Genomic DNA, 27,872 nt, shown 5'->3' with positions numbered 1-27,872 from the left:
TGCCATCGTGACAGTGAAGCTTTAGGACTGGGACTGGCATTGAGGCCCGGGAGGAAAAAAAAAAAAGAAAGAAAAATTAAAGGATTCTCCCCATACTCTTCAGCTTTAAGGGCCCCTTTTCCCGATCCTCTGGCTAGAAAAGGGGGTTTCTTTCAGATTTTTTGCTGTCTCTACCTGTAGCACAGCTCCAGGACTCAGCCCACCCTCGGATCAAACCCAAGAGATAAAGGTAAGAAAAACCGAGTAATCTCACTGCCATACCAGTTGTGCTTCAGGTTTTGACTTCCCTCTCAGTCTATATGCTATCGTTTACTTTTTGGAGTCCTCAGCTAGTAGCTTTTGAATTCTCTCTGGAGGTTTTAGTTATAATCGATGGGAGAGATAGGCTATCATGGGTTCACTCTGTCTTGATTAGCACCAGAAGTTTTGTAATGACAATTTAAATACTGGATGACCACTCTTACAGATCATTATTCTCAAACCTAGCAACAAATTTGAATGAACTGGGAAACTTAAAAAAACATAAATTCCAGGACCCTACCCTAGACTCATTTCTGAGGATGGGAACCCGAGAAACTGTAGAAGATGTTTCTGAGTTTCTGATATAGCCAACCTGGCACCGGTTTTGGGGGGGCCCGGAGATAGGGTCCAAGCTGGAAGTGTGAGAAGCCCTGGATGAGATGATCTCCAAGGTCCTTTCTAACCCTGAGATCCTCAGACTCTATATTATTCAGAATATCCCGTTCAGAAAGCTGCTTGTTAAGTGAGGTGCCTAGCCACTTCCCTCAAATGTTTAAGCTCTTGATCACATAGGTCATCTATGTGATGCCACATAGCTGCCACAGAGCTGACCAAAAAATATATAGAACTGATAGGCAAAGTCAAGATATTAAAGCCAACAGAAGAACGAATGGACTCCTAACCTATAAGATTAGTTTCATGGAAGTGACAACTTTTTGCACTAAAAGCAGCAATAAATTCTAAATCTGCTTTATGTGGTGTTAGCCAGAAGGGAGACCATGTATGCTCGGGTCTGAGGATTAGTGGTTTCATTAAGCATCTCCTTTTCTCCCTAGGATTATCCCTTTCCCATATATTTGACAAACTTCTTTTGGTTGAGTGCTGTTTCTGCTTATGTGCTAGGAATCGCTAGTGACTTTAAATTTGCTTTTCATAAAAATTTATTTCTAAGGGACTTCAGAAATCATTTCCTTGAGCTTGCTTCTGTAATGATAGAAGAGGAAACCAGGCCTGAGAGGTTATGTGCTTTATTTAGGGGGTCAGAGCTGGGGCCAGAAGCCAGATGTTGGCTCCTAAGAAACACATTTTCTATATGACTGAGCTGAGGCAGGTGAGATCTTGGATGCGGAGTCTCCTGGAGCCCCCGGGAGTCTCCAGTAACTGAGTAACTCAGTAACTGAGCTGGGTCAGATGCTGCGGTGAGTGGGCCGTGGCTGAGTTCCATGCAGTGCATTTGTAAAGGGCATTTTGACCTAAACATGCTTTAGCTCCTGGATTTGCAGTTACTAAAATATTGGCAACCAAAATGGCCCACAGCTTATAAAGTGACCCACAGTTTACTGGCACATCCTATTCTCTGCGCACTGGGAACTAGACAGCCCCTGGCCACCTCTGGAGCTCCCCAAGCCCCATTTACTTTCAAATGTGCTGCACGGTATTGTATAGTCAGTGTTAAATCAGGGAAGCAGAACTGCGATGAGTTATGAAGTCAGGGATTTTTTTTTACAGGAATTAGACCTCACACCATTGTAGGAGGAGCTGGGATAGTGAAGGTTTGAAAGGGTGAGGTGGAGAACCAGAGCTGGCACCAACAAGTCAATTCAAGGAGCCAAGCATTCCTCGTTTGGAAAACTCAAAAGCACAACCATAACACGAAGGGGTTTTTGTGAAATGGTGTTCTGGCTTAGGCAACTTGATACAGCGTTAATCACTGTAGGTAGAGAGCCTTAAATAGAAACAGCTGTCATACCTTGAGAGTGATGTTCCTGAAGCTCTGTTCTCATTTGTCATGAACAATCTGGAAACAGCCTGTTTCACCACAGTCTGAAAACGTGTGATAGCTTTAGTGTGATGGAGCAGTGGGGCGTGGTGCCCTGGAATCAGAAAAGCTTTGTCACCAGGCTGATCTGCACGTGCGTGCTGCCTTTGCACACATACTGTGGGATTGGGACATGCTCCTCACACTTTCTGAAAAGCTACATATTTGCTTCCTCATTTGTAAATGGCACCAATAGTAACCACCTCATAATACTGTTTTGGAGTAGGTATAGTAGTAGATGCTCAATAAAAATGACTCCTTTTATCTCTCCAGTCCCACCCTTCCCCCTAGTACATCTAGGACGTGTAGTATTTCTCAAAATGTCTCCATGTAGAAATGCCCTTATTGGCTAAGGTGGATTTTGATCATGAATATAGAACTATAATTTAAATTCAGCATTCCTGGCACTCCGTCATGCCCCAGATTCCCAGTATCAACAATTTTGGATTTGTGTGGACAGTGAGAAAGACCACTGTTTGGCAAGGGAAACACCTGAGGTGAAGCTCATGGCCTTTATCCCCCAAGAGAGAAACAGAGCACTCTTTAAATAGTTAGAAATCTGTTGAGTGGTTTATAAAAGTGAGTGTGGTGACATCAGCTCCCCTGGAATCCTTCAGTTTTCCTGGGTTAGAAGAGAGATTCATCATGAGGTTAGAGGGAAGAAGCAAGTTGAAGCTGATATCAAAGTTGGAGACAGAAAACCATTAAAAACAGAACTTGGAAAGCATAATATTCTGGAGCCAGTAATTTTAGGAGGATACAGACCTACATACTTAATAGCCCTTGAGGGCATTACTGTATCATAGATGGTCTAAATTGTTTGTTTGTTGAATTTGAATTTAATAAAATAGTGCTCATGAGTTTCTGAAACATGAAGAAAAGTTTAAATTATATTCAGAGTACTCTGTTTAGGAACTGGAAGGGTATATTATCATTTTAGAAAGATTTTAATTAGTAGTAACTAAAAAATTTTTTATTCAGGATAAACTTTTAGAAGATTCATACACAGAGGATATTTTATTATCAAAAGTGGCATTGTTTTGCATAACAGTTCTAAGCATATAGTAAAAATTGAATAAATGCTTTTTTTTTTGGTGACAAAACCTGGGATTGAACCAGAATAAATACTTTCTTTTTTTTAACATCTTTATTGGGTATAATTGCTTTACAATGGTGTGTTAGTTTCTGCTTTATAACAAAGTGAATCAGTTATACATATACATATGTCCCCATATCTCTTCCCTCTTGCATCTCCCTCCCACCCTCCCTATCCCACCCCTCTAGGTGGTCACAAAGCACCGAGCTGATCTCCCTGTGCTATGTGGCTGCTTCCCACTAGCTATCTATTTTACATTTGGTAGTGTATATATGTCCGTGCCACTCTCTCACCTTGTCCCAGCTTACCCTTCCCCCTCCCCATGTCCTCAAGTCCATTCTCTACTAAGTCTGCATCTTTATTCCCATCTTGCCCCTAGGTTCTTCATGACCATTTTTTTTTTTTAGATTCCATATATATGTGTTAGCATATGGTGTTTGTTTTTCTCTTTCTGACTTACTTCACTCTGTATGACAGTACCTAGGTCCATCCACCTCACTACAAATAGCTCAGTTTCGTTCCTTTTTATGGCTGAGTAATATTCCATTGTATATATGTGCCACATCTTCTTTATCCATTCATCTGTTGATGGACACTTCGGTTGCTTCCATGTCCTGGCTATTGTAAATAGAGCTTCAATGAACATTTTGGTACATGACTCTTTTTGAATTATGGTTTTCTCAGGGTATATGCCCAGTAGTGGGATTGCTGGATCACATGGTAATTTTATTTGTAGTTTTTTAAGGAACTTCCATACTGTTCTCCATAGTGGCTGTATCAATTTACATTCCCACCAACAGTGCATGAGGGTTCCCTTTTCTCCACACTCTCTCAAGCATTTATTGTGTGTACATTTTTTGATCATGGCCATTCTGACTAGTGTGAGATGGTATCTCATTGTAGTTTTGATTTGCATTTCTCTAATGATTAATGATGTTGAGAATTCTTTCATGTGTCTGTTGGCAATCTGTATATCTTCTTTGGAGAAATGTCTATTTAGGTCTTCTGCCCATTTTTGGATTGGGTTGTTTGTTTTTTTGATATTGAGCTGCATGAGCTGCTTGTAAAATTTGGAGATTAATCCTTTGTCAGTTGCTTCATTTGCAAGTATTTTCTCCCATTCTGAGGGTTGTCTTTTCATCTTGTTTATGGTTTCCTTTGCTGTGCAAAAGCTTTTAAGTTTCATTAGGTCCCATGAGTTTATTTTTGTTTTTATTTCCATTTCTCTAGGAGGTGGGTCAAAAAGGATCTTGCTGTGATTTATGTCATAGAATGTTCTGCCTATGTTTTCCTCTAACAGTTTGATGGTGTCTGGCCTTACATTTAGGTCTTTAATCCATTTTGAGTTTATTTTTGTGTATGGTGTTAGGGAGTGTTCTAATTTCATTCTTTTACATGTAGCTGTCCAGTTTTCCCAGCACCACTTATTGAAGAGGCTGTCTTTTCTCCATTGTATATTCTTGCCTCCTTTATCAAAAATAAGGTGACCATATGTACGTGGGTTTATCTCTGGGCTTTCTATCCTGTTCCATTGATCTATATTTCTGTTTTTGTGCCAGTACCATACTGTCTTGATAGCTGTAGCTCTTTGTAGTATAGTCTGAAGTCAGGGAGCCTGATTCCTCCAGCTCCGTTTTTTTTCTCAAGATTGCTTTGGCTATTCGGGGTCTTTGGCGTTTCCATACAAATTGTGAAATTTTTTGTTCTAGTTCTGTGAAAAATGCCATTGGTAGTTTGACAGGGATTGCATTGAACCTGTAGATTGCTTTGGGTAGTAGAGTCATTTTCACAATGTTGATTCTTCCAATCCAAGAACATGGTATATCTCTCCATCTATTTGTATCATCTTTAATTTCTTTCATCATTGTCTTATAATTTTCTGCATACAGGTCTTTTGTCTCCTTAGGTAGGTGTATTCCTAGATATTTTACAGAATAAATACTTTTTAAGAAGAATTCAATATATAAAGGGCAAATCAGACTCGGAGCTTAACTCATGGAATATGGATGATTCTCTTGCAAACTTTCAGAAATGTAGTTAGTTACTTGACTGTTGAAGGACATTGATAATATATTCCCTACCTATTTTTCTACAAATTGTTGACAGTCACGACAAGTCCAAATAGTTACTGATCCAACTGAGCAAGTAATTGGCCTGAATGACCTCAATAGAACATTGAGATATAAAATCACTTCTGTAAAGTTGATACTTTTTTTTTTCAACCTGAAATAATGACACTTTTGTTTCCAGCTTACCTCTTGTTTCAGGCTCTCAAGATTTGAAAACTACCAGTCAGTGGTAAATATAGTAAAGAATCTGCAGTCAACCCACACTCTTCTATATAATAAATAGGATTGCTCAGACAGCTTATCTGCTTAAATTCTGAAAATCTCTTTATCCTTTATCTGCAGAAACCCTAATCGCTTGAAAAGGAAAAGGCTGAGGAAAGTTGTTTTAAAGCTGGGTTTAAACAATTTTTTTTTTTTTTCCTGCAGCAAATTCTATTGCTCTAGTTCCCTGGGTTACTTGCATCTCTTCCCCATGCTATTACCCTTTTAGGTATTTTAAATGGCATGTTGCATTCACTTGAACAGATGTGAGTTGCTTGCATTTTCTGGTGAGATAAGCATTTCTTAAGGCCTCTTCTATTCAATCATTGGCTGGATTTCATCAGGTCCCGGGAACAGGGATTTAACTGGTCTGGGAACTGGGAAGCCTTGGCTCTGAGTTTCACTCTGTGATTTGTTAAGAGTCCTTTGGTTACCAGCCACAGGTATGATTGGCAACTTGAAGCAAAGGAAATTTCTTGGAAGGATAGCAGAGGTGCACAGAATCAGGTGACTGAAAATCAGGCTTGAACTTGGGCAGGTGCCATAGCTTTTCCAGAGGCTGGGAAGCAGGAACGCCAGCAACAGTCTTGCAGTGGGGACAGAATGGTAAGAACGCCACTGAGAGGATGAAATGAACATCAAATTCCAGGGAGGTTGGCTTAGACTGGATGTCAACCCCACTCTTGATAGACATGTGCTAGGACCCCCAGTTATAGTCCACTGGGCTCCACCCAGTAATTCCTTAAGAGGAAATTCAGGAGGCAGTTTGAGGAAAGAAATTTCGTGCTGGGCAGATAACTTTGTCCACTACTGTGCTACAACCTGGCATCTTTAAAGTTGTTTCCAGCTTTAAAAATGGACACTTTCCCATGAAAGCCTTTGGGGTTACCATGTGCCAGTGATGCTTGTTTCTATGAATGCCTATAAAACCAGTGAACATTAATAAGACAAACTGGAAGAAGACGTTTATGAACACTAGTGGGTTATGTAGCTGTATTAGTTACCTACTGCCGCATGGCCATATCACTACAAACTTAGCATCTTCAAACAACTCAAATTTATTATGTCACAGTTTCTGTGGGTCAGGAGTCTGGGAGTGGCTTAGTTGGGTTTTCTGCTTAGAATCTCATAAGGCTGTAGTCAAGGTCATGGCTGCGGTCTCATCTGAGGTCCAAGTGGGGAAAGATCTGCTTGCAAGCTCACTCAGACTGTTGGCACCATATTCAGTGTTTCAGTTTCTTGCTGGCTGTTGGTGACAGGCCACCCTCAGCTGCAACAGCTGCTCACAGGTCCTTTGTTGGGCTCCCCAAACATGGCCACTCTGACTCCTCCAAGCGGGAAAGGCAGGCTCTTAATCATGTACACACACACTCACACACACCCCATCACCTTCACTGTGTCCTGTTGGTTAGAAGGAAGTCACAGGTCCCACCCACACTCAAGGGAAGGGAATCCACAAGGGCGTGAACACCAGGAGGTGGGGGTTATGGGGCAACTTTACGAATCTGCCAGTGGCAGAGCTGGGTGGGACAACCCCAGAGCTGTCTCAAAACCTGACACATCTCCTTTCTTTCTGTGCATCTGATTTCCCCAAACCTCCATCCTAGGGAGGTACTTCTCCATGTGTAGACCTGAGAAGGGGGGCAGAACAAAACCTGGCCTGCAGTCTCTCTAGCTCGGCTATCGGGGAGCAGATGTCAGGAGATTCACCTCCTTGGAGCTACAGTGACTGCCTGTCTGGGTTGGTGTTTCTCTCAGTTCTCTGTGCAATTATGTAGTAGCCTCCGCTGAACTGTATCTTTAGTCTATATCTACTACTGGCAGCTTACCTTCTCTGTATTGAATGGATTTACTTTCTTTCATTTATTTGTGTGTACATACTGTCTTCCTCAATGATACTATAAGCAAAGGCAGGAGCCATTTCTTAAATCAGGAACCATCCACATGCCCTCCAAGTAGGTTTATAAAAGACAAGGCAGAGGAACTTTGGGGGAAATAGTTCATATTGGCTCTCTAGTGGTGTGGAGGAAGAGGGATCTCTAGGTCAGCGTGCAAATCTGCCTCTTAGCTGTACTTGGTTGTGCAAACAAAACATGTATATTTGAAAGCTTTGAGCTTGTAAATGCTCAGATTACCCTGAAACAATGTGCTTGGTTCCTGCTGGAGCTGCTGGGCATGCATCTGGAGGCAGATGGGTAATGAACAGATAAAGAGATAAAGACATGGGTTAAGTCCTTGCGTACACTGGCAGTGTGACCCTGGACTTGCTGCTTGAATTTCTGGGAGCCTCGGTGACCTCATCGCCCTAGCTTGTAGAGATAATGCCTTTAAAATGTGTAACAGTGCCTGGCACATAGGAAACAAGCAGGAAGTAGATATTACAATGATCCTTTAAGACCCTGACAAGGGAAGGCATGTGTTAATTCTTAAGGTACAATTTGTTGCATAACCAGGGGATCAGGGAGGTGCACACTTAACACATTATAGCTCGTTCCTTCTCTTGGAGCTCATGGAGGGTTTGCTGTGGTAGTTCCTTGAGTGTGGACGAAATTAGAATCCTTACTGCTACTTGCCCACCCTTGGAGCTGGGCCATTTGGAAAGTGTGGGAAGAGGACTGTAGCTGCAGCCCCTCTTCTGTCGACAACGGGACGGAAGAGGGTGGATGCTGGCCATGCCATGCCATGCCAGGGCAGGAGCATCCCAACTCACACCTCTCATTTCCAACCTCCCAGGGCGTGGTGGAAAGCCCAGGGGACTAAGCTGGCCGTCCTTGGCCAAGCAACGCTTCTCTGAAGCCATTTTCACTCTGTAAAAGTGGGGCCATGTGGAAGATCAAAAGAGGGGAAGAACGTAGGCAATAAACTTGGCATATCTAAGGAAACCCAGGATGTATTCTCCGTACTAAGAATTTGCCTCAGAGGCTCGAGAAATTTTCCTTTTCTTCCAAAAGGCCAAATGCAAAGTTAAATACATTTTAGAAAAGTTTTAATTTGAACAACTTATGATTAAAAATACATTTTATAAATAATTTTTCCATAGACTTGATTAAGTAAGGATTGTTGCGAACTTTACAAAAAGACATACTGCAACAACAGCTGAAAGAAATTACAAAAAATATAGCTATAGCCCTATTTAAAAATACAACATTGTACATCACAGCGTTTTCTTTGTGCAAAGTTGTAGAGAGCGCTGCGTTAGGCCTGTCACAGATTCACTCAAAGGGAAGTAAACTTTAACACAGTTACTAGGCATAATAGTATAGGCACAGCTGGAACAACGAATTCTTTCCCCCAGAAGTTAATATACCTCAGTTCTTTTATTTTGTAGGACTGATGGCTGAACTTAGCTTAATACAAATATATATTTTATGTGTGTATGGATATATATAAGTATGAAAACAAGTGTCTGTTTTGAAATTAAGTAAACTCCCAACGTATTTACAGCATTTTCAGAGAACGTGTTCTCCGTATCAGTCTGAGGATATCATCTCTGTTAAACAACTCTAGAAGATTAAACGAGGCCGAATCTCTCAATTAATGGACATCCTCCGTTGAGACTTCCAGTTTTCGCTGTGGAACAAAGAGAGTTCCTATGGAGGTGTTATTAGCACCGTCGGAATCCACGCAGGAGGAGCCTTTCGGCTTCGTTGGTCCACCTGGGGTACGGAAGAAGCTTTCAGCCACTAATTGGGACCCTTTGGGTGTCACAGGAACAGGCTGATTGGAAAGAGAAGAATGGAGAAAAGTCAAACCCATGCAGACAGGTACACCTGGCAACCTTAGAAAACTGGACTGGAGGGACACGTCACATGATGGGAACCTCGCATGCCCTGAAATCTGCCGGCTGAGCCTGCATGAGTTTCATGTTCTCAATTATTTCTGCTAAGGTGAGACAAAAAGCTCATGATAACCCCATAAAATGGACTCCTTGGTCACTCTTCCTGGGTTTGGAAGGAAGGCAGGCCTTTAATCTCGTCACTCTCCCAAAGGAGAAAAGCAAATGTGAGTCTCCCGTGATGTTGATATTGGGGACTTAATAACCTAAGGAAAAGAATAAATGGAAATACTCTTACCTGTTGTGCCCCTGTCACTGCAACTGATTGTCCATTTGTTTGGTTCTGGCCCAGGACTGATACGTCGTACTTGGTGGCCCTTCCTTGCTGAGTGCCTGCATTTTCTGGTGTGACACTAACAGCCTCTATTCTTGGAGACACAGGAACGGTTCCAGGCCCGGGGCTGGCGGACACCTGCATACCAGGGGAGATGAGGCCCAAGTGCTGCAGAGTGAAGTTTACAACGGCTGAGCTCGGGTTCTGGACGGGAACGGGGTGGCTCGAAGTGAGAGCCGAGCTGTTCCCGACAGGGACGGCTGCCACGGAAGTTGGTGAGACCATTAGCTTCAAAGGTGTTACATGAAAAGAGGGAAAATTAACAGCAGTGAGTTCAGATGATGTCACTGGAATAACACCTGGAAAGAAAAGGGGGGAAAATATCTTAAAAGCACAGGCATTTGTCCGAGAAGCATACAAGGCTTGAGTGAACTTGAGAATGACCCACATTTGAACAGTGTTTTACGTACACTCACCTGCAATCGGGGAGCTGTAGATCCTGTGGTTTGGGGAAAGTGTACCTGAGCTTTCTTTACTAGACAAAATGGACTCTGCCCCCAGGGTTGAGCACTGGGTAAGAGGGATTAGGTATCCTGATGGGAACAAGGTCTAGAAAACAAGGAGGAAGCGTTTATTTTACACACAAATATGGAAGAAAAATGGCCAAGTGCCTCTTCTGGGGCTAGTATCCCTTGGTGGTTCTCTCATCAGACTAAAGCCGCCAATGGTATGGGCCACGGGCAGGCCAGCTATAATGGCTCTTTGAAGACAATAGCCCTCCTTCCCATTCCAGTGCTTGTCCTGAATAATACAAACCATGTGTTTCTTAAATGCCATCTGTGGTCTTCGGAAGTGTCCTAAAGCTAGCACTGAACCTGCTTAAGGACAGGATTTACCCAGCACATCCCCCCTGACCCCCACCACTGACGCCCTAAGTCCTGCTACCAGACTTCTTGGTATGATGTGGTACTGTCAGAACAAGTTTAATGCAGCTGGACACCGTAAAGGCACTGCTGTGTTATTATCTGATTGTCCTTGAATTGTGTGGGATGGTATTTCCCAAGAATATTCTGAGGGACTCTAGTCCTATGGGATGCAAGCAGGCACTCTGCGAATCATAGTCAAATATGTTTGGGAAATTCTGAATTAAACAAAGGAAAATGGTCTTTATGACAGAATTTCTAAGGGACTTTTATGATGGCATGCATTGTTCTCCAAGGGGGCAGCATGTAACATTTCCTAGGTTATTCAGCAACTAAATTTTTGGTAGTATTGGTATTTAAGGAAAACTTTAAGAAATGTTGATTTACAGAAAGGGAATGCCAAACCATAGGCCAAAAATACAGCCTCCTGGCTGTTTTTTTTTTTTTTTTTTTTTTGCGGTGCGCGGGCCTCTCACTGTTGTGGCCTCTCCCGTTGCGGAGCACAGGCTCCGGACACGCAGGGTCAGCGGCCATGGCTCATGGGCCCAGCCGCTCCGCGGCATGTGGGATCTTCCCGGACCGGGACACGAACCCATGTCCCCTGCATCGGCAGGCGGACTCTCAACCACTGCGCCACCAGGGAAGCCTTTTTTTTTTTTTTTTTTTAACAACGGCAGAGTGAATAGGTGCAACAGAGACCATATGGCGCACAAAGCCAAAAACATTTACTATCTGGTCCTTTACAGAAAAAGTTTGCTGACTCCTGATTTAGAGCAAAGGAATTATACAACTATACATTTTTTTCCCCTAGTACTTTAGGTTCAAATGATACCAAACACCCTTATAATATACAAATGAAAGGGCAGGGCACCAGGGTTCAAAAAATTACAGATAAAAAAGAGAACTGATTAATTCGTATTAGATGCCCAATTGTCATGAAGCAAAAGCTTTAGGGAGTAAAGTTACATTCCAAACCGAAATGGCCAGAGTGTTGGGTTGTGTGTGTCTGCACCATGCCTGCTGATCACTGTACTTTTCCAAACAGAGACAGCCTACATGGGTGGCTGAGCCGCCTGAAAAGTCTGCTCAGTCTTACCAGGAGCAGGATTGGTAAAAGAGAAAAAGCAGGTCTTGTAAACTAGGGGCCCTCCTTTTATCTTCCTCTGGATCTTTCTTCTCGCCATTGTCAAAACAACAGTCTATACTTTGATCTAGCTGTTAATAGGTCTGGTCAGAATCCACAATGCTAAAGGGTACCACAGACTTTCAATTTTGTTTCTTAGATGCTTAGTTCTATTCAATATCTTTACTAGTAGGTTCCTTAAAGACTGCAGCAAAAAAGAATTTTCAAGGGGTAGATTTAGGTGTTTTACAAATAGCTGCTCTTTGCTATCTTTAATCGTACTCTCTCATGGTATGAGTTTTTCTGGTTGCCGGTTTAACTCTTTTCCAGCAAGACCTAAAGTACTCTAATAATAATTATCCTTCCATTTCCTACAAACTATATTCATCGCCACATTTTTTCACCTATAATGCCAATTCCTTTTTTTTTAAAAAAATTAGAACTATTAAAATAGCAGGATGAAAGAATTTGACATATTTCAACTTGCACATCTTCTCATTGAGCCTACATTACCACTCTTACCCCTCTTCCTATGACACTATCCTGTTTTATTTTCACCATACTTCTTATCATTCACTACCTGATATGTTTGTTTGTATACTGTCTTCTCTCCACCCCTAGAAGTGTAGATTCTCAGTAAATGTTTGTTGAATGAATTAACACATGAATCTCTCACTTTCTTTGTTCTGCTCAGTCCCTGCTAAAAAGAAATGGTCAAAATGAAGTCAGAGATGAACAAAGAAGCAGGGGACGTGAAAAATCTATCCAGTGAAAACCCTAATCCTGAATAACTAAGTGAGCAATAGGAGACCATTATTAAATCATACCCATTGGCTCAAAGAGATTATGGACCTCCCAGAAAATCGAATCAAGCCAAAGCCTTGTGATTTTCCCCCTCGCATGGACATTAGATGCAAAATGATACTATGCTAAGATAATGGATGTTTTGAATGGTTACCATGAGGCCATCCTTAGGGAAGATTTGACAAACTCTAAAGCCTCCTTAATAACAGTTACAGATAATACCCTTCAGCTTCTACGGTGCCTTAAAAGGACCACAAACCCCTTTATGTAAAACATCATGTAGTAAATGCACTTAACCTCACAAAAACTGTAATATGGCCCTGGGGCAAGTGCTCAAAAGCAACCACCCCCAAAGGCAGGTGCTGGGTTTGGTTTGATCCAGAGCACAGGTTTGATGCAAAGCATATTCTCTTTACACCCAATAGACGATCAGGAAAAACTGGCAGAACAAATTCTTTATAGATGTGGAAAAACAAGATGAAGGGAAGTAAAATAACTTGAATTAACAGCAGGGACAAAATGAGAGATTAACTTCTGCTTCCACGTTTAGTGGTGTTTGTTTATTTGGTGATGCTGTCTTTCATATATAATTGTCCTAAGGGAGGAAAACGAGATAATGTATGTGAAAGTGCCTAATACTTCTGCTGTATGGTATGTGGGTAGGCATCCAATAGATGTTCATTCCTTCCTGAATAAAACTCCATCTAGGAAGAAAATTGTCTAGAACATCAAAATCTCTAGAAACCAATGCATCAAATATACCTAAAATTAGCCAAGCTAAGTTTGATTTTTCTATTTGCACAAAATGGAAATTTTGGTTTAAATTTTAGGTAGAAAGTAAAAACAGGGGGAACAATTTCTCTTCTAGGCAACGGATGCCAGTTACATGACATCAAACAAACATCAAGTAATGACTCAGAAAGCAGGAGTTAAAGGGACCCTATGTGTCCATCCATTCATTTGGGGTCACGGCTGCTTGTAAATTATTTAAGACTTTCATGGCAGGTGTTTGCATTCCAGTGTGTGACGGGAGAAATGGACTTAAGGACAACCACCCGCAGTGCTTTAAAAAGAGAGCAAATAATCCCTTCCTCCAGAGGTTAAAAATGTCCCTGCCATCATCCCAGTAAGGGGATTAGCTGTCTGAGGCCTTGTTTGGATTATGGGATGCTAAGGAACAGTTCCCTGTTTTCTGAGAGACTGCTGTTTGCTCTGGTAAATTTCACAAGCCACCAGATTCTCTCCTAATCAACTGGGGAGCTCCTAAAGCTTTGCATAGTTCAAGGCTGTACTTACTGTGGAGACATTTTCAAGTCCTTTTAGGTCTTCTTTAAATTTCTTTTTGGAACCATTGTCCTCGAGCATGCTTGCCCTCTTTGAGCCTCTTTCTCCAGCAGGCTCCCTGTCTCGGTTCTTTGTACCTTGTCGCTCTAGCCCTGGCAGCAAGCTTCCAGGCCTGGCAGAGGCACTGGACTTCGGTGCATCATTGGCTGCATTCTCTGTGGTGGTATCCGTGGAACCTTTTGATCTCGTGGCGTTAGAAGAGGGGGTGGGGCAGACCGTGGGGCTCAGGCCTTGGGGCGGCGTCATCGTTTGGGCCTGGGCAGGCTGCAGGTAGATGGCATATGATGGGCCCGAAGGGGCCTGAGGTAGGATCACGGGCACTGCCGATGGCAATGGGCTGGGGATGAGGGGGACCACCCCCAGGGGCTGGATGAGGGACGGTGCTGTCATCTCTAGCTCAGCATTTGCTGGAGGGTCCAGAGGGGCCACTGGTTTGCAGTGCCCAGATCTTGCCAGTTGTACTTTCACTTTCTTTCTGGGTTCACTAAAAGACAAGATTTAAAACATGATACGATGGAAACATGTTCTCTAAAATGTTCTACCACTTCAGATTGCCCCAGATCGAAGCTATGCTTTTATGAAACTAGCAGATAGTTTCTGTAATGATTCCGTATAGAAAAGATTCTCTCACCAGTTGCCAAGGCTAGTGCCTATTCTTAAAATAAAGTAAAATAAGTAATCCTATCGATGCAGGTAAAGTAATGCATCCTGTTACTAAAGAGCGTTGCCTACCTTGATTGCTCTTCTAACTGCATTTTGCAAATAGCTGCGAGCTGAGCCATTTTACTGGGGAAAGGCACAGAATTCTGAGAACTCTCAGCTGGTAAAATAAAAAGAAGGTGGGGGAGAGGATTGGTCAAAGCAAAAGAATACATGTTCACACAGATGAAACATCACTGAGGTCAAAGGAACATGCACCGCTCCCCCAAATCACCCAGCAATTAAACAATAAACCCCACAAATCACTTTTTATCCTTTAATTCATATATAGCTAGTCTTCAAGTGGGTTTGGGACTATGGAAGTTGAAACAATTCTCTAGCAAGTCCCGCGGGATCAAGTAAGCTAAAAAGTCGGATAAAAAGGAATTCTTCCGAACAGAGCCCTGACGTGATTGTAAACATACCTTTGTTGGTTTTGATAGGGCTAGTGGGAGCAGAATTTATCTTTCTCCGATCACTTTCTATGCTCTTTACCAGTTTGATGAGAGATGGGTGTCGAGTGAAGTTTGGTTTCCCACGTGCGGAAAAGAGGTTTTTGGCACAGTTCTCTTTAGAAGACCGCCTCCCTTCCAAATCAGAGGGAGCAAAAGGAAGCACTGGGCCAAGACCTGAAACAGGAAAGGGCAGTGTGTTAATACACGGTTGGTTCGGCCTCCTTCTGGGGTATGAGGTCAGAGTGTGATTCTAAAATGATTTTAGGAATTAAACTGGCCATAGTTAATAGAGCACCTACTATGTGCCAGATACCGTTTTAAGGGCTTCACCTACAAAACCTTGTTTATCTTATTAAATAAATTCTGAGATAATATTTCACACTTTAACATCTCTGAAAGCTGTTGTATCTTATAACCAGTGGTGTGCTACAGTGTGACTGTTACTGATTTTTTCTTTCTTATTGATATATAAAACATTGTGCATCTCAGAATCAGTGGAGACTTAATCTGATGAAATATGGTGACCCTCACTACTATGGAGTGAATGTTTGTGTCCCTCCCCACTCCCCCACCCACCAAATTCATATGCTGAAACCTAATGCCCAATATGATGGTATTGGGAGGTGGGGCCTTTGCGAGATGCTCATGAGGGTGGAGCCTTCTTGCATAGGATTAGTGCTCTTATAAAAGAGACCCCCCAGAGCTCCCTAGTCCCTTCTACCACGTGAGGTTACAATGAAAAGACGGCTGTCTAGAAAGCGGGTCCTCACCAAACACTGAATCTGCTGGTGCCTTGATTTTGGACTTCCTAGCCTCTAGAACTGTGAGAAGTAAATGTCTGTTGCTTATAAGCCACCCAGTTGATGGTACTCTGCTATGGCAGCCTGAACAGGCTAAGACACTCTCTACAACTTGGGTAGGTACTTCTCAGGAAATGCATCCCCATTTCAGAGACATTTCATACATTAACTGACTCACGGTCTCTTAGCTTGTAGAATGTGGGCCTGGGATATGAACCTGATCAGTCTAGCCCAGAGCCTACACTGTGAATCCCTGTACCAAAGGACCTCTCTCTGTAGTTATATCCAAAATCACAATAACCTCTTCCCACTTGTGGGTGAGGAAACAGTCTTGGAGAAGTAACCTGCCCAAGGCCACAAGGCTGATAAGTATCAGAGCTGGGACTGGAACCTAAGCCTCCCTCTGCTTCCACAGCCCATGTTCTTCCCACTTTCCAGCACTTCTGTGTGGGGATCTTGGTGGAACACAAAATGTCAGAATCCCAGAGTTGAGAAGGAGACTAGAATATTGATACTGGAATGAATTCACTTCATATTCTCCATGTGCACAGACTCTGTTACGGTCACTGAGCAGCATAATAATGACAGCAGTAGTATCTTATGCTTCGTGATGCTTTCAACTTTCTCAAATCCTTTCACATACAGATTCTGCCTCCTGCACAGGATGTGCAGTTGTTATGGACCTTGGCTGCTGACGGAGCCAAGAGCTAAATTTTCCATATCGGTTCATCTTTAATTGTCATTTCAATCACTTATATATGTTCTTTACATGTGGGAGTGTGGGTAGGAAGGGAAAGGGAGAATATCTCCAAATGTGCGTTAATTCAAAATAACGGATCAATGAATGAAAGAAAACAAATACATACCACTGGGATTTGGACTGATTTCTGGGCCTGTCCATTTAAAAGCTGGTTTTCGGCCTCTTTCCTCTGTAACGTGAACTTTCTTGATAAGATCCAGGCTACTCAGAACATTAGCTATATCATACAACCTCCTAATTTTTGCTGGGGGGGAAAAAAAGTATATACATCCCTTAATGGAATAATGAAAGATCAAAGGACTTTGCTTCATAAGGACATCATGTACATTCAAAGAGCTATCCTAACCATCAGTGTCAGAGAAAAATGCAACTCTTAAGTTATGCTAGGGACACTGCTTTAATTAAAACAACAAAAAATAGTTTTAAATATTGAAAAGACGCAGTTACTGATGATACTGAATTTTGAAATGACAAAAGTACATGTTGGAAAAGGAAAAGTGACTCAACGATATCACCTTATTGGGAATCATGTTACAGATTTTCTAATAAAAATTTACCATTGCTGGGCATCTCCTAGTGAGGATTCAGGATTATGAACAAATAGAAATACAGTATCGATGATAAATGTATTGCTTTCCTGCTTGTGATAGTTTATAAAAAGATTTATTTAATAACATAAAATATTCTATAGCCCATCAAAATTTATAAATTTTCATACTGTCCATATGTAATATGAAAAGTAGAGATTTGTTAATTCTATAAATCTTACATATCTTGAAAAGTTTTGCTACATAAAGTCTGCCTTTACTTCAGCTTGACAGTACAAAGTTACAAATTGAGCCCCTTCTTCATGGCCATGCCAGAAGGTTCTGAATCCCCTGGGGATTCAGGAAATTACACATCTGTAGTTCCTGGAATAGTTTCCACGGCTGTGACTAACCAGTGAAATGGAGAGCTGAAAACTGGTGGCTCAGAGAAAGCGGGCAGCCCATCGGTAGTATCGGGATGTGTTTTTTGAGATGACAGATCTCCCAAGCCCATTGCCAGCATTATTGCCTTAATCTCTATTCATTTTGTCTTTATAGGGACACTGGAGATGTCTGAATATACTTTCATATACTCTTAATATACTTCACCAGTACAGCTTCCCAGGGATGGGAAGGGATCTGTGTGGTAGCTCACAGGCATTCCCCCAGCCTCTGCTGTGGCTCGGGGCAGCTCTTCCTCACAAGTCAGCCGGGTCCCCCGAATGACCCATGTCCAGGCCAGCCTCATGCCCTACTTGGAGGTCGCTAATGCCCTCAGGTGTCTGCTGAGCACTCCCTTCCACACTCTCTACTCCTTTTTGAGGGGCTTCCTGCAAAGTCTGTTCTTAGAGGCAAGGGTAGAGCTGTGTTAGGGACCTAATCTACGGTCTCTTTGCAACTTAGAGCAGACATTCTGGCTAAAACCACTTTCAAAACGGCGAACCATCTGTGCTGCAGGTCACTTCTGGGGACAGTGTTAGAAGTTACTTTCACCCTCAAATATGAGAGGCAGTGGAAAGAGCAGAGACCTGGGTTCCAGTCCCACTTTACAATTTACTGCTCATTTAGGTTTCAGACAGTACAGATTCTACATGTGTAAAATGGAGACAATGTTACAGTAATAAAGGAGGTAACATTTAAGGAACTGTATAAGCCAAAGTGTCAGATAAGAGTAATTATATACGTATCTTTGAATCCCACAAGTCAGCTAAAGCAGTATCATCATGGCTTCTGGGGAGAAGTGAAGATACAAAAGCCTAACTAGATATGATCTGTTTATATAACAAATGTATTTGGAAATCAGTTAATAACCGAGATTTTATTATTTAAGAGTAGGTCCGAAAGTCCATGGCAGTCGTGCCACTTACTTTTAAACTTGCTTTTATCCAAATCTTCCACATGGTCCTCCCCAATTAAAATCTTGGCAGCAACTTCCAGGCTCACTATCTGAGGCGTTGACACCAAAAATAGCATCACAAATTTCTGGCTCATCACTCTTAAAGACTTGTCTTTGCGGCTGTTTACAGAGGCTTTGGAGAAGGAAGAGGATTAGAGAATTAAAATTCATGAAGGGACAAGTGCTTTCTAAAGTAACCAGGCTAAAAATACCACAACCTGATCCCACGGCTGATGTGCAGCATTTTCACATTAAAAGCAGCAGAAGCTTTGAGCGTGGTTCCCTAAGGAACCTCTTCTTTAGACCTCCCAGAGGTGCGCTGCCGCCTGAGCTTTTCAGCAGCAGCTCTCACCTGCCCGAAATTCCACTCCAGGAAGTTCGACAAAACACATGTCTGGGTGTCCATTTTGGCCAGTGTTTGATTTGATGATCGGATCCTCTATACGGTAACTCTTACTAAAGTCAAACTCTTGTTCATATTCTTTCTTTTTGATCATCATAATCTGCTCGGCGTACTTGTTCTCTTCCCCGACGCTCTTCAGAGTCCCAAGGGTTTGGTTGAGGTTGTGTCGGCCGTGCCAAGTGTATCTGTTTTTGGCAAGCCGGCTCACCATGTGCAGACTCTCTAGAACGTTGACGATATCGTAAATGCGTCGGCGCTCAACATCTGCAAAGAACGAGCAGTTGTACCTTACTAGGATCAGATTCTGTAATGTGGATAGAATTGAATACCTTTTCCTTCCAGGGATTACTAGACAGTAGGTTCTGGATTATATTAACTTTATTTATGCTCAACAAAGAGTGTGAAGATGAGAAAGGCATGTCCCTGCTCTCCAAGGGCACAAATAGTTAATATGAATTAGAAAGGTGACATTTATTGAGGGCTTCCACTGCGCCATACACGTTTAGGACATTTTTACCCTAAACTTGTGAGGTAGGCATTATTATCCGCACTTTAAGGATGAGGAGATAGAGGCTCAGGCTGGCTAAGCTGTTCACCTCAAGGCACAGAGCCAGTAAGTGGCAAAATCAAGTCTTCAGTGCTCTAAATCCCACACTCTACACTCCATTTCTTTTTTTTTTTTTGCGGTACGCGGGCCTCTCACTGTTGTGGCCTCTCCCGTTGCGGAGCACAGGCTCCGGACGCACAGGCTCAGCGGCCGTGGCTCACGGGCCCAGCCGCTCCGCGGCATGTGGGATCTTCCCGGCCCGGGGCACGAACCCGTGTCCCCTGCATTGGCAGGCGGACTCTCAACCCCTGCGCCACCAGGGAAGCCCTACACTCCATTTCTTATATTAGTTCCCAACACACACACACACACACACACACACACACACACACACACACACACGGCTGTCATATGATAGGTACAAGGTGCTGAGATTCCTTGCTGTTCCTGGAACTTGCCAGATATGCCCCTGCCTGAGGCCTTTGTGCTGGGCTGCTCCTTCTGGCTGGAATCCTTCTCCCAGATGTCCTCATAGCTCCCCACCTCGATTCTTTTGAGTCCGTGCTCGGATGTCACCCTCTTAACAAGGCCTGACCTGACCACTTCATTTAAAATTAAATTGCAAATTGCAAAGCACACCCCTAGCACTCCAATCCCCCTCTACCTTGGTCTACATTTTCTTTTTTCCACAGCACGTATTACCTTCTAACATATATCATAATTACTTACTTATTATGTCCTTTGCATATTATCTATTGACCCCACTAGAAAGCAGGTTCCACAGGAGCAGGGATTTTGTCTTTCTGTTCGCCAATGCCATCCCAGCTGCTACAACATTGCCTGGCACATAATAGGTGATCAGTAGATACCTGCTGAATTAAAGGGTACATCCTCCATAGCTACAATGAAGTGTATGTGAAGAGATGAATCTAAATAGCATATTCTTAAAATATGAAATAAAGTTGATATGTATAAACACGTATGAGAAGGACAAAACTTTCTTCCCAGGGTGATAGCTAGATATTAAAATATCCTGTATATCTCTTCACAGATCCAGATTATCGTATTTTCATGACTCCAAAGGTATACCAAGTTTGCCACAGACTCCTTTTTAGCTGTAACTAGATTTGAGTCCATGAAGAGAGGAGCGAAAGGGGGCAGGGGAACACAGTAACTTTTGGCAAACACAAAACATTCAGAAAATGCACTGGTTCTCAGAGTAGCGCTGAATGGCAGGGAGGGCTAAAGCCCTGCTCCCATGCCCAGAGGCCGATCCTCATTGTAAACTGTGAAGAAACCATTCCACAGCCTGGCTCCAGTGAGAAACAAGACCCAAGTTCAGAGTTGTAGCTGTTTATGAAACAAGTCATAGAACAATGGTGCCTCCCTTTAAAGCATCAGAGCTTTCGAAATGCAGTCAGAGCAATCTCCATTGTGATTTTCTGCTTCTGTTTTAAGACTTAACTGAGACTGGAAACTGTATGTGGTTATTCTTAAATTAATAGGGCTTTACAGATGGATAACTTCTGTGTGGCCTTGTGTCATTACAAACACTGGCTAGATGAGTGTGGGTCTGAAGAAGTCAGTCTATGAAGTCCCTTTAATGATTAACCATTTCGGTGAGCTCTTTGCATACTTACTAAGTTCCTCGGCTACTTCATCAAGACAGATGTCGTTATTCACAGCAGGGTTGGGATAGTTGGGATATCGAGCTAAGAACTTATGACACAACAGTCCTAAACTTTTCTCTTTTCGACTGGGTTGGGATTTCTCATATTCGTCTCCAGATAAGTGTTCCTACAAAGAAAGATGTAAATAATGTCTTATTCATAAAGATTTATTGGGGGCATCTGCGCTCAATGACTAACACTTATACACATGGTTTGCTTCAATAGCTACAAAATTGGAAAGAAAAGGTGTGGAGCCAGGATAAATTGCTTGACAGATCTGAAAGGGAAGAAGTTCATAAGTAAGTCACAGGTTCAGAATTCCCAGGGCTGTATTTGATGGGGTCCAGACCCCTCCAGGGCTCTGAGGGGGGTGATGCTTTACACTGCTAGTGCTTCTGCAACAGCTTCACACTGCTCCCCCGACCCCCGCTCCCCAAATCCCCCAGTCTCCACCCAGGCCTCTGAAAACCTACATGTAAACAATCTCTGGCCTCAGGTAATCCATTTCCGTTGTCAAACAAACCCCTTTTCTGATCTCTGTAGCGGATCTCTGGGCTCACGGCACTGATTAGCATTTTTAGGTTGGCTGTTGGTGTCCACGGTTCTCCCTGGGAGATCTCCTTGGGCTTGGTGGGTGTGGTTAAAGGGCCAAAGTCAGGTTGGATCTCCGCCAACACTATATTTGCTGCGGTGGATTCTTTCAGAGGTGTTTTCACCAGTCCCCTTTTATGTGGCTCGAAAAAGAGATATTCCTGGTTCAAAACAAGTAAATTATTAAATCCACTGTATAAAAGGATTTATCAGATAGCTTTTGACTCTAGAAATTGTATAAATAGAATAGTGCTAAGAAAAAAATGCCTAGTGAGGTTGTTGAGTTGATTAAATTAGTGACTATATTCCAATGATCACTTTGACACTTGTCCATTCTAATAGCTAAATTTCCCATTTTTAACTTTTCAACAAAGCATGGACTTAAACTTTTCATCTTATGTTCCAAGAATTTAAAAAGAAAACTTTAAGACTTATAATTTTTTTTTTTTTTTCTTTTTGCCGTACGCGGGCCTCTCACTGTTGTGGCCTCTCCCGTTGCGGAGCACAGGCTCCTGACGCGCAGGCTCAGCGGCCATGGCTCACAGGCGCAGCCGCTCCGCGGCATGTGGGATCCTCCCAGACCGGGGCACGAACCCGCGTCCCCTGCATCGGCAGGCGGACTCTCAACCACTGCGCCACCAGGGAAGCCCAAGACTTATAATTTTTAAAAATTTGATTTTGAAATAACTTTAGATTTAGAGAAGAGTTGCAAAGATTGAGCATTCCCATATACCTTTCACTTAGCTTCCCTTAATGGGACTGATAATTTTAAGTGATCCCAAACTCCTCGGAGTGACTTTGACTTACGACACTGTAATAAGTAAACGTCTCCACGGCAGAAACCATGTCCCATTCATCTGTGTATCTAGCACAATGACTGCATGCAGTGGCTACTCAATAAAATACCACTGATGCAGAAAAGTCAGAGAGCCAAGGAAACAAGGGTGAGGGCTAGCATATGGTCAGACTTGCTGGCAAAATCCACTGGGGAGCAAAATCCAGAGTGCCTACGAGCAGCATTTCCGACCAGAAAAGTCTGCTCTTTGAATATTTAACCTTTTCACTTTACAGATGGAGAAATTGGAACCCAGAGAAGTAAAATGAGCTACCTAAGATCACAAAGCTGGTTCCTGGCAGAGGCTGGACTGCCACTGAGAAACAAGGGGGTACATTATTAATAGCTGTTCATACTTAAGACTGATGGAGACTATGTTTCTTCTACTTTTGGCCACTGGTGACTTCACACATTCCTACCACCTGTATCTATTTTATTTTTATTTTTAAAAAGTTTGATTAGGATGTTTATTATCATGTTTTTATTAACAGCAACAAAAGATGTTTGTCTACAATTTACAATGTACAATGACCAGTCAATCCCCCTCTTGCATTGCTGTGCATTAACTGTTCTGTTTTAATGGAAACACTGAGAATACATCTATATCTATAAGAAAATGCTTAGGATGGCAATAAGCGAAAGAATAGAGACTCACTAATTCTTTTTTTTTTTTTTTTTTTGCGGTACGCGGGCCTCTCACTGTTGTGGCCTCTCCTGTTGCGGAGCACAGGCTCCAGACGCGCAGGCTCAGCGGCCATGGCTCACGGTCCCAGCTGCTCCGCGGCATGTGGGATATTCCCGGACCGGGGCACGAACCCGTGTCCCCTGCATCGGCAGGCGGACTCCCAACCACTGCGCACCAGGGAAGCCTGACTCACTAATTCTTCAGTGACTTTAGGAACAAAGATTAACGGGACTATTTTATATGTCTGTGACTCTTTAGGATTTATCAAGTGCTTTTCCATTTGTGTTTTCATCCAATCCTGTAGTTCTATTCTACAGAAGAGGACACCCAGGCTGAGCGAGGTCACACAGGACTTGAATCTGAATCTCCTCCATCCAACTATGGTACCCTTACATGGAAGTCAGTGTGATGGACCCAAGGGGGGGACCCTCCCCTGATGGTGCACTTGAGAGGTGCTGATCCAAGAAGGGGATTTTTCTCAAGGCTGCTGTCCTTTGCCTCTGACCATCAGAAGCAATAGCAATTCTCTTATTTGACTACTATCTAAAACTTTTAGGAAATTTGCATATTTCATTTTTTTTTTAACCTATCAGTATTTGGACATCAATCAAGATACCCCTCACTGACAGTGTCCCCTATAGTTAAAAGAGACTGGTGGTTTGGTAGAAAATGATCTTAACAGGAAATCCAATCTCAAATCATGTCAAATGCCCTTTCTGAATTCCTATTGTTCAAGAATCCTCAGAAATATCATAAAGCAACTAACAAATTTTATTATTCTTAAAAATACCTTCTCTCTCTACTTTATCTCTTTGAAATTTCTACCAAATCATAAAAAACTAGAAAGAGTAATCCTAGGTAATATTCCCATCTTCAAAAATTAAATTTCCCTTCCTTCTGGGTTTTTATAGGGGCTAACCAAAAAAGGATAAACAAAAAAGGATGCGGCATTAGTAAGATATTGGATATTGAAAAATCATGGAGCTAAATCAGGATGATGTTGCATTTAAAACTGCAAGGATGAGTATTGAAGCTAAAAAGGTACCTTTTCGTTCTCCATTCTGTAAATTTCTCATACATTTAGAGTTTCTTTAAAAATGAAAAATCTGGATTTCCTCCCAATATCCTGATGGTTCAAGTAGTCCAGGTAGTCCAATTAAAAATTTTAATATCCTTAAAGAAAAAAGGAAATAGAAAAAGTTAAAAATAAAAGCCGTAGGTCTGTTGAAAATAACTTCATGGACGCCACAGGCTACTGAAACAAAGGCTAAAGAAAACTGACAAACTACATTTACATTTTATTCCCGACCACAGACAGCCCCACGGGGCAGAGAACTCCATCAAACGCCTGTAAATTCCTTCAGCTAACCGATCTGCTGTCATGAGACTTCAAGCAACCCACAGAATTTCCAGTGACAGCCCTCTCCCACCTTTAGAGAAGGCAAACCATTCTCCAGACCCCACCGAATGGACTGTAGCAAGCACAAGCACCCACCTGTTCACAGATCAGAGCTCGGGACTCAGAGCATGAGCCCAGGTTCAGGCTAAGCAGCCACAACCCTAAGTATCTGGATAAAAGTCTGCATCTAGATGTCTGATTTTCTCCCTTGACACACACGTGCATAGGCTCAGCAGTAAAGTCTTGGGAAACAGCTTGATAGGTAACTTACAAATTCAGTCCTTAAGCTCCAAACGTATTCTGGGCATTTAAATAGCGCCTTATGATTAAGACTTTTTTAAAAAAAGACTTCCTTACAGATGCGGCTTCCTTAAAGCGCTATGTACTCGCTATTCAGGCGGCTAGTTCACGCCACAATGTTGGACCCTACCATGGAAGGCTGCATTTGCTCAGCAAGGCAACCAGGTACAGTCCCCCTGCCGCCACCGGCTCCCGCGCCCCGCGCACTTCCCCTAGCGCCAGGCCAACTGCCCCTCCCCCCACCGGTCCCATTCAGCGCGCCGCCCGCCAGGCAGTTCCTGGACAGCATCCTCGCGGTTTCTAGGGCAACGATTCCCGACCAATCAGAGTGCTGGTCGCGGGCCTGCGATTGGTTGGCGGCGCCAGGGGCGGGTCCGGACCTTCCGCCTTCGATTTAAAAATTTGGCGCGGAAAGCCGGACCGTGGTCGGCACCGCCCCTTATCAGCGCGGGGCTTGAGCGCGGGCAAACCCGCGCCCGGAACCACAGCATCCCTGCCCCTCCCCCTCGCTCGCCCCCTCCCCTCTGCGCGGGAGCTCAGCTCCTCCCTCCACGGCCCCGGGAGGAGCGAGAGGCGGGAAACGGCCGCCGCTGCCTTCCCGAGCCCTCTCCCGGTGCCAGGCTGGCCGAGCGCCGCGTCCCTCTGCGCCCCGCTGACCTGTCAGTTCACCTCACGGTTGGAGCCGACGGGAGCTGAGCGGGGACTCCTCGGCACCCCTTCCCCGCTCAGGCCCGGGAGCCCGCGTGTCGGGCAGTCAGTCGGTCCTTACGCTGCGCAGAGGTGGGTGCCGGAGGGAAACGCCGGGACCGGGACTGGCGGGCCGGCGGGCGGGCAGAGGGAACGTGACCGTCCAGGAGCAGTCAAGCCCCCGATTTGAAATTAACCCGCTCCCGGCGCGAGCCGATCCCGCGGGCAGGGAGGGCCGCTCCCCTCCCCCACGCCCGCTCATCCCGGCCCCGGACCTCGCGCGCCAATCCGAGCCTCCAGACTGGAGCCGGCGGCGAATCAGGGTGCAGGCACCGCCCTCCGGTCCTGCCTCCACGACAGAGTTGGGGGAAAAGTTAAGCAACTTTTTTTTTTTTGGTAAACACCCCCTCCCCTAGCTCAAAGTTGGGGAATGAAGTTTAGTCCGCCCGGGGCACGCGGGTTGGGACGCGGGCGCTCCGCAATCCCCAGCCTGGGTCCATCCCACCCGCTGCCCAGCCCCAGATCCGCTCACCTGCCCTGGGGATCCCAGCCAGGACCATTACCCCTTCCACCCATGGCATGCATTATTGTGTTGCCCACCATCTGCTCATGGCCTCTAGAAACTGGGGTGTGGAGGGAGAAGCTTGCCAACCGGTGATCAGATTTGATGGGCGCGGGGTCTCGGCCCAGACTTGAGAACGCAGGTGTGGGAGGAGGAGGAATAAGGTTGAAAACCCGCCAAGCCTGTTCCAGGCGTCCCCCGTCTTCCCTCTCCAGGTCTCCTCCCGGCTCCTCCCTTTCCCCCTCCCTGTCGTCTTCCCTCGCTTTTCCCTCTTTTTCCGGTTTCCGAGCCTCGGGCAGCTTCAGCATGGATTATTGTAGAGTTCTAGATTAATAGGAGGTTTGGGAGACACTGTAGTGCAACGCCCTGTTTTGCAGACGGGGAAACCGAGGCCCGGGGCGGCAGCGCTGCCTTTGCCTGTGCCTGGGTTGTTTGCGCCCGCGTTGTCTTGCTCCGCTGTTCTCTGCTTTAAAGCGTTTCCCTTTTCTGGGGACCTGTGCTGGAGTTGCGGGACCGCATTTATTGCCCAACAGCGCCTAGATCAGGGCGCCCATCTATCGACTGGTTTGAGCTCTTCCTCCTCTTTTGTAATTTCTCATCTTTTAAGCTCCAGCAAAGCGCGGGGCCGCAATCCTCTAGCGTGTAACTTATTTATATTTGTCAACGAATCACCCAGTGCTGACTTGCAGCGCGGGATATTCTTATATTCCCGGACGCGATATAAGGGCGGGGATACAGTGATACTGAGGCTAAGGTCGCCGTGCTGTAGCGACAGGCCGTAGGACCGGGGGTCCCGGTGGCGAGCGGTGGCTCTTTCTGCCGCTGAACGCGACCTCAGGGCGCGCAGGGTGGCTGCCCCGAACGGTTAGCGCCGTGGTGTCTCGGTCCTTCCCTCTCCGCTACCCAGGGAGCGGGTCCTACCCGGCTTCAGGCAAGTGACGCTCAAGAACTCGCTTCCACCTGAAAGCCGACCTTGGGCGCGGTGCTGTGCAGAAGCCAGCGGCCACCTAGAGCTCTCAGATTTAAAATAAAGTGAGGTCACTGGGCAGGGCCCCACCGGGCCCCACCCCCGACAGCACTGAGCAGCTCGTTCTTACTGAGCCCCGGTACACCTTTTCGGGAGGAGGGTGTGTTTATATACACATCAACGAAAGGGGGGCAGTTGGTGCTTCTGCTTTAGCCACTGTTTCACGGATTGTTCCCCCTCTCCCACCAGCATTTACAGGAGTGTGCCTGTCCAGCTCTGCTCAACCTACCTTAAGTTTTTACAACCCGGGAATCCTCTTTAAAGGGAAGGTCTGATGCCACTGTATTCAGAACCGGTGACTGATGCGTTCACATCTGTGGTCTACGGGGGCATTCATGCCCCAGGGGTCTGAGTGCCAAGTACCTGTAAGGCAAATAATGCAAGGAGCAGCCGCCTCTGGTGAGGCTGCACAGATGTCATCTCATTCAATACTCAGCACAGGTGTTAACTGTGAGTTACCATCCAGAAAGTGAAGTAGAACTTTTTTTTTTTTTTTTCCGGTACATGGGCCTCTCACTCTTGTGGCCTCTCCCGTTGCAGAGCACAGGCTCCAGACGCGCAGGCTCAGCGGCCATGGCTCACGGGCCCAGCTGCTCTGTGGCATGTGGGATCTTCCTGGACCGGGGCATGAACCCGTGTCCCCTGCATCAGCAGGCGGACTCTCAACTGCTGTGCCACCAGGGAAGCCCGAAGTAGAACATTTTTAAGTAACAAACCCCAGGTCTCGGGGTAAGTGGCTGG

General features: G+C 44.5%; 1 protein-coding gene and 1 long non-coding RNA gene across 5 annotated transcripts in view; one reads left to right on the top strand and one right to left on the bottom strand.

Moving 5' to 3' along the window:
• LOC137230368 (uncharacterized) overlaps nt 1-9,065 on the top strand; it is a 34,821-nt gene extending 25,756 nt beyond the window's left edge. Inside the window, exon 4 of the long non-coding RNA XR_010946114.1 lies at nt 8,930-9,065. This is a non-coding gene — a long non-coding RNA (uncharacterized lncRNA). The remainder of the gene's footprint in view (nt 1-8,929) is intronic.
• Nucleotides 8,455-26,326, bottom strand: E2F8 (E2F transcription factor 8). Of its 4 annotated transcripts, none has more exons than XM_067749651.1 (13): nt 26,075-26,326; nt 24,202-24,329; nt 21,519-21,797; nt 21,016-21,172; nt 18,778-19,092; nt 18,397-18,558; nt 16,609-16,746; nt 14,913-15,116; nt 14,521-14,608; nt 13,741-14,272; nt 10,071-10,203; nt 9,559-9,953; nt 8,455-9,202 (listed from the first exon to the last, which is right to left on the bottom strand). In XM_067749651.1, exons 2-13 carry the CDS (start codon nt 24,214-24,216, stop codon nt 9,020-9,022), a joined length of 2,601 nt encoding a protein of 866 aa, XP_067605752.1. In that variant the 5' UTR covers nt 24,217-24,329; nt 26,075-26,326; the 3' UTR covers nt 8,455-9,019. The 4 variants fall into 4 exon arrangements, with proteins under 4 accessions (XP_067605752.1, XP_067605753.1, XP_067605751.1 ...); XM_067749652.1 differs by lacking the exon at nt 26,075-26,326 and adding an exon at nt 25,513-25,770; XM_067749650.1 differs by lacking the exon at nt 26,075-26,326 and adding an exon at nt 24,652-25,051.
• Nucleotides 26,327-27,872: the final 1,546 nt, after the last annotated feature.

This window comes from Pseudorca crassidens, chromosome 9, assembly GCF_039906515.1.
Source record: "Pseudorca crassidens isolate mPseCra1 chromosome 9, mPseCra1.hap1, whole genome shotgun sequence".
NCBI classification, from domain to species: domain Eukaryota; kingdom Metazoa; phylum Chordata; class Mammalia; order Artiodactyla; family Delphinidae; genus Pseudorca; species Pseudorca crassidens.
The sequence above is the reverse complement of the archived record's forward strand: the minus strand, read 5'-3'. Positions and strand labels throughout refer to the sequence as shown.

Coding starts and splice junctions, on each gene's coding strand:
- E2F8 (XM_067749651.1), bottom strand. Junction 14,609..14,912: donor CCCTATCAAAACCAACAAAG/GTATGTTTACAA, acceptor TTATTTTACCAG/CTGAGAGTTCTCAGAATTCT. Junction 9,203..9,558: donor CAGTGACAGGGGCACAACAG/GTAAGAGTATTT, acceptor CTTTCCAATCAG/CCTGTTCCTGTGACACCCAA.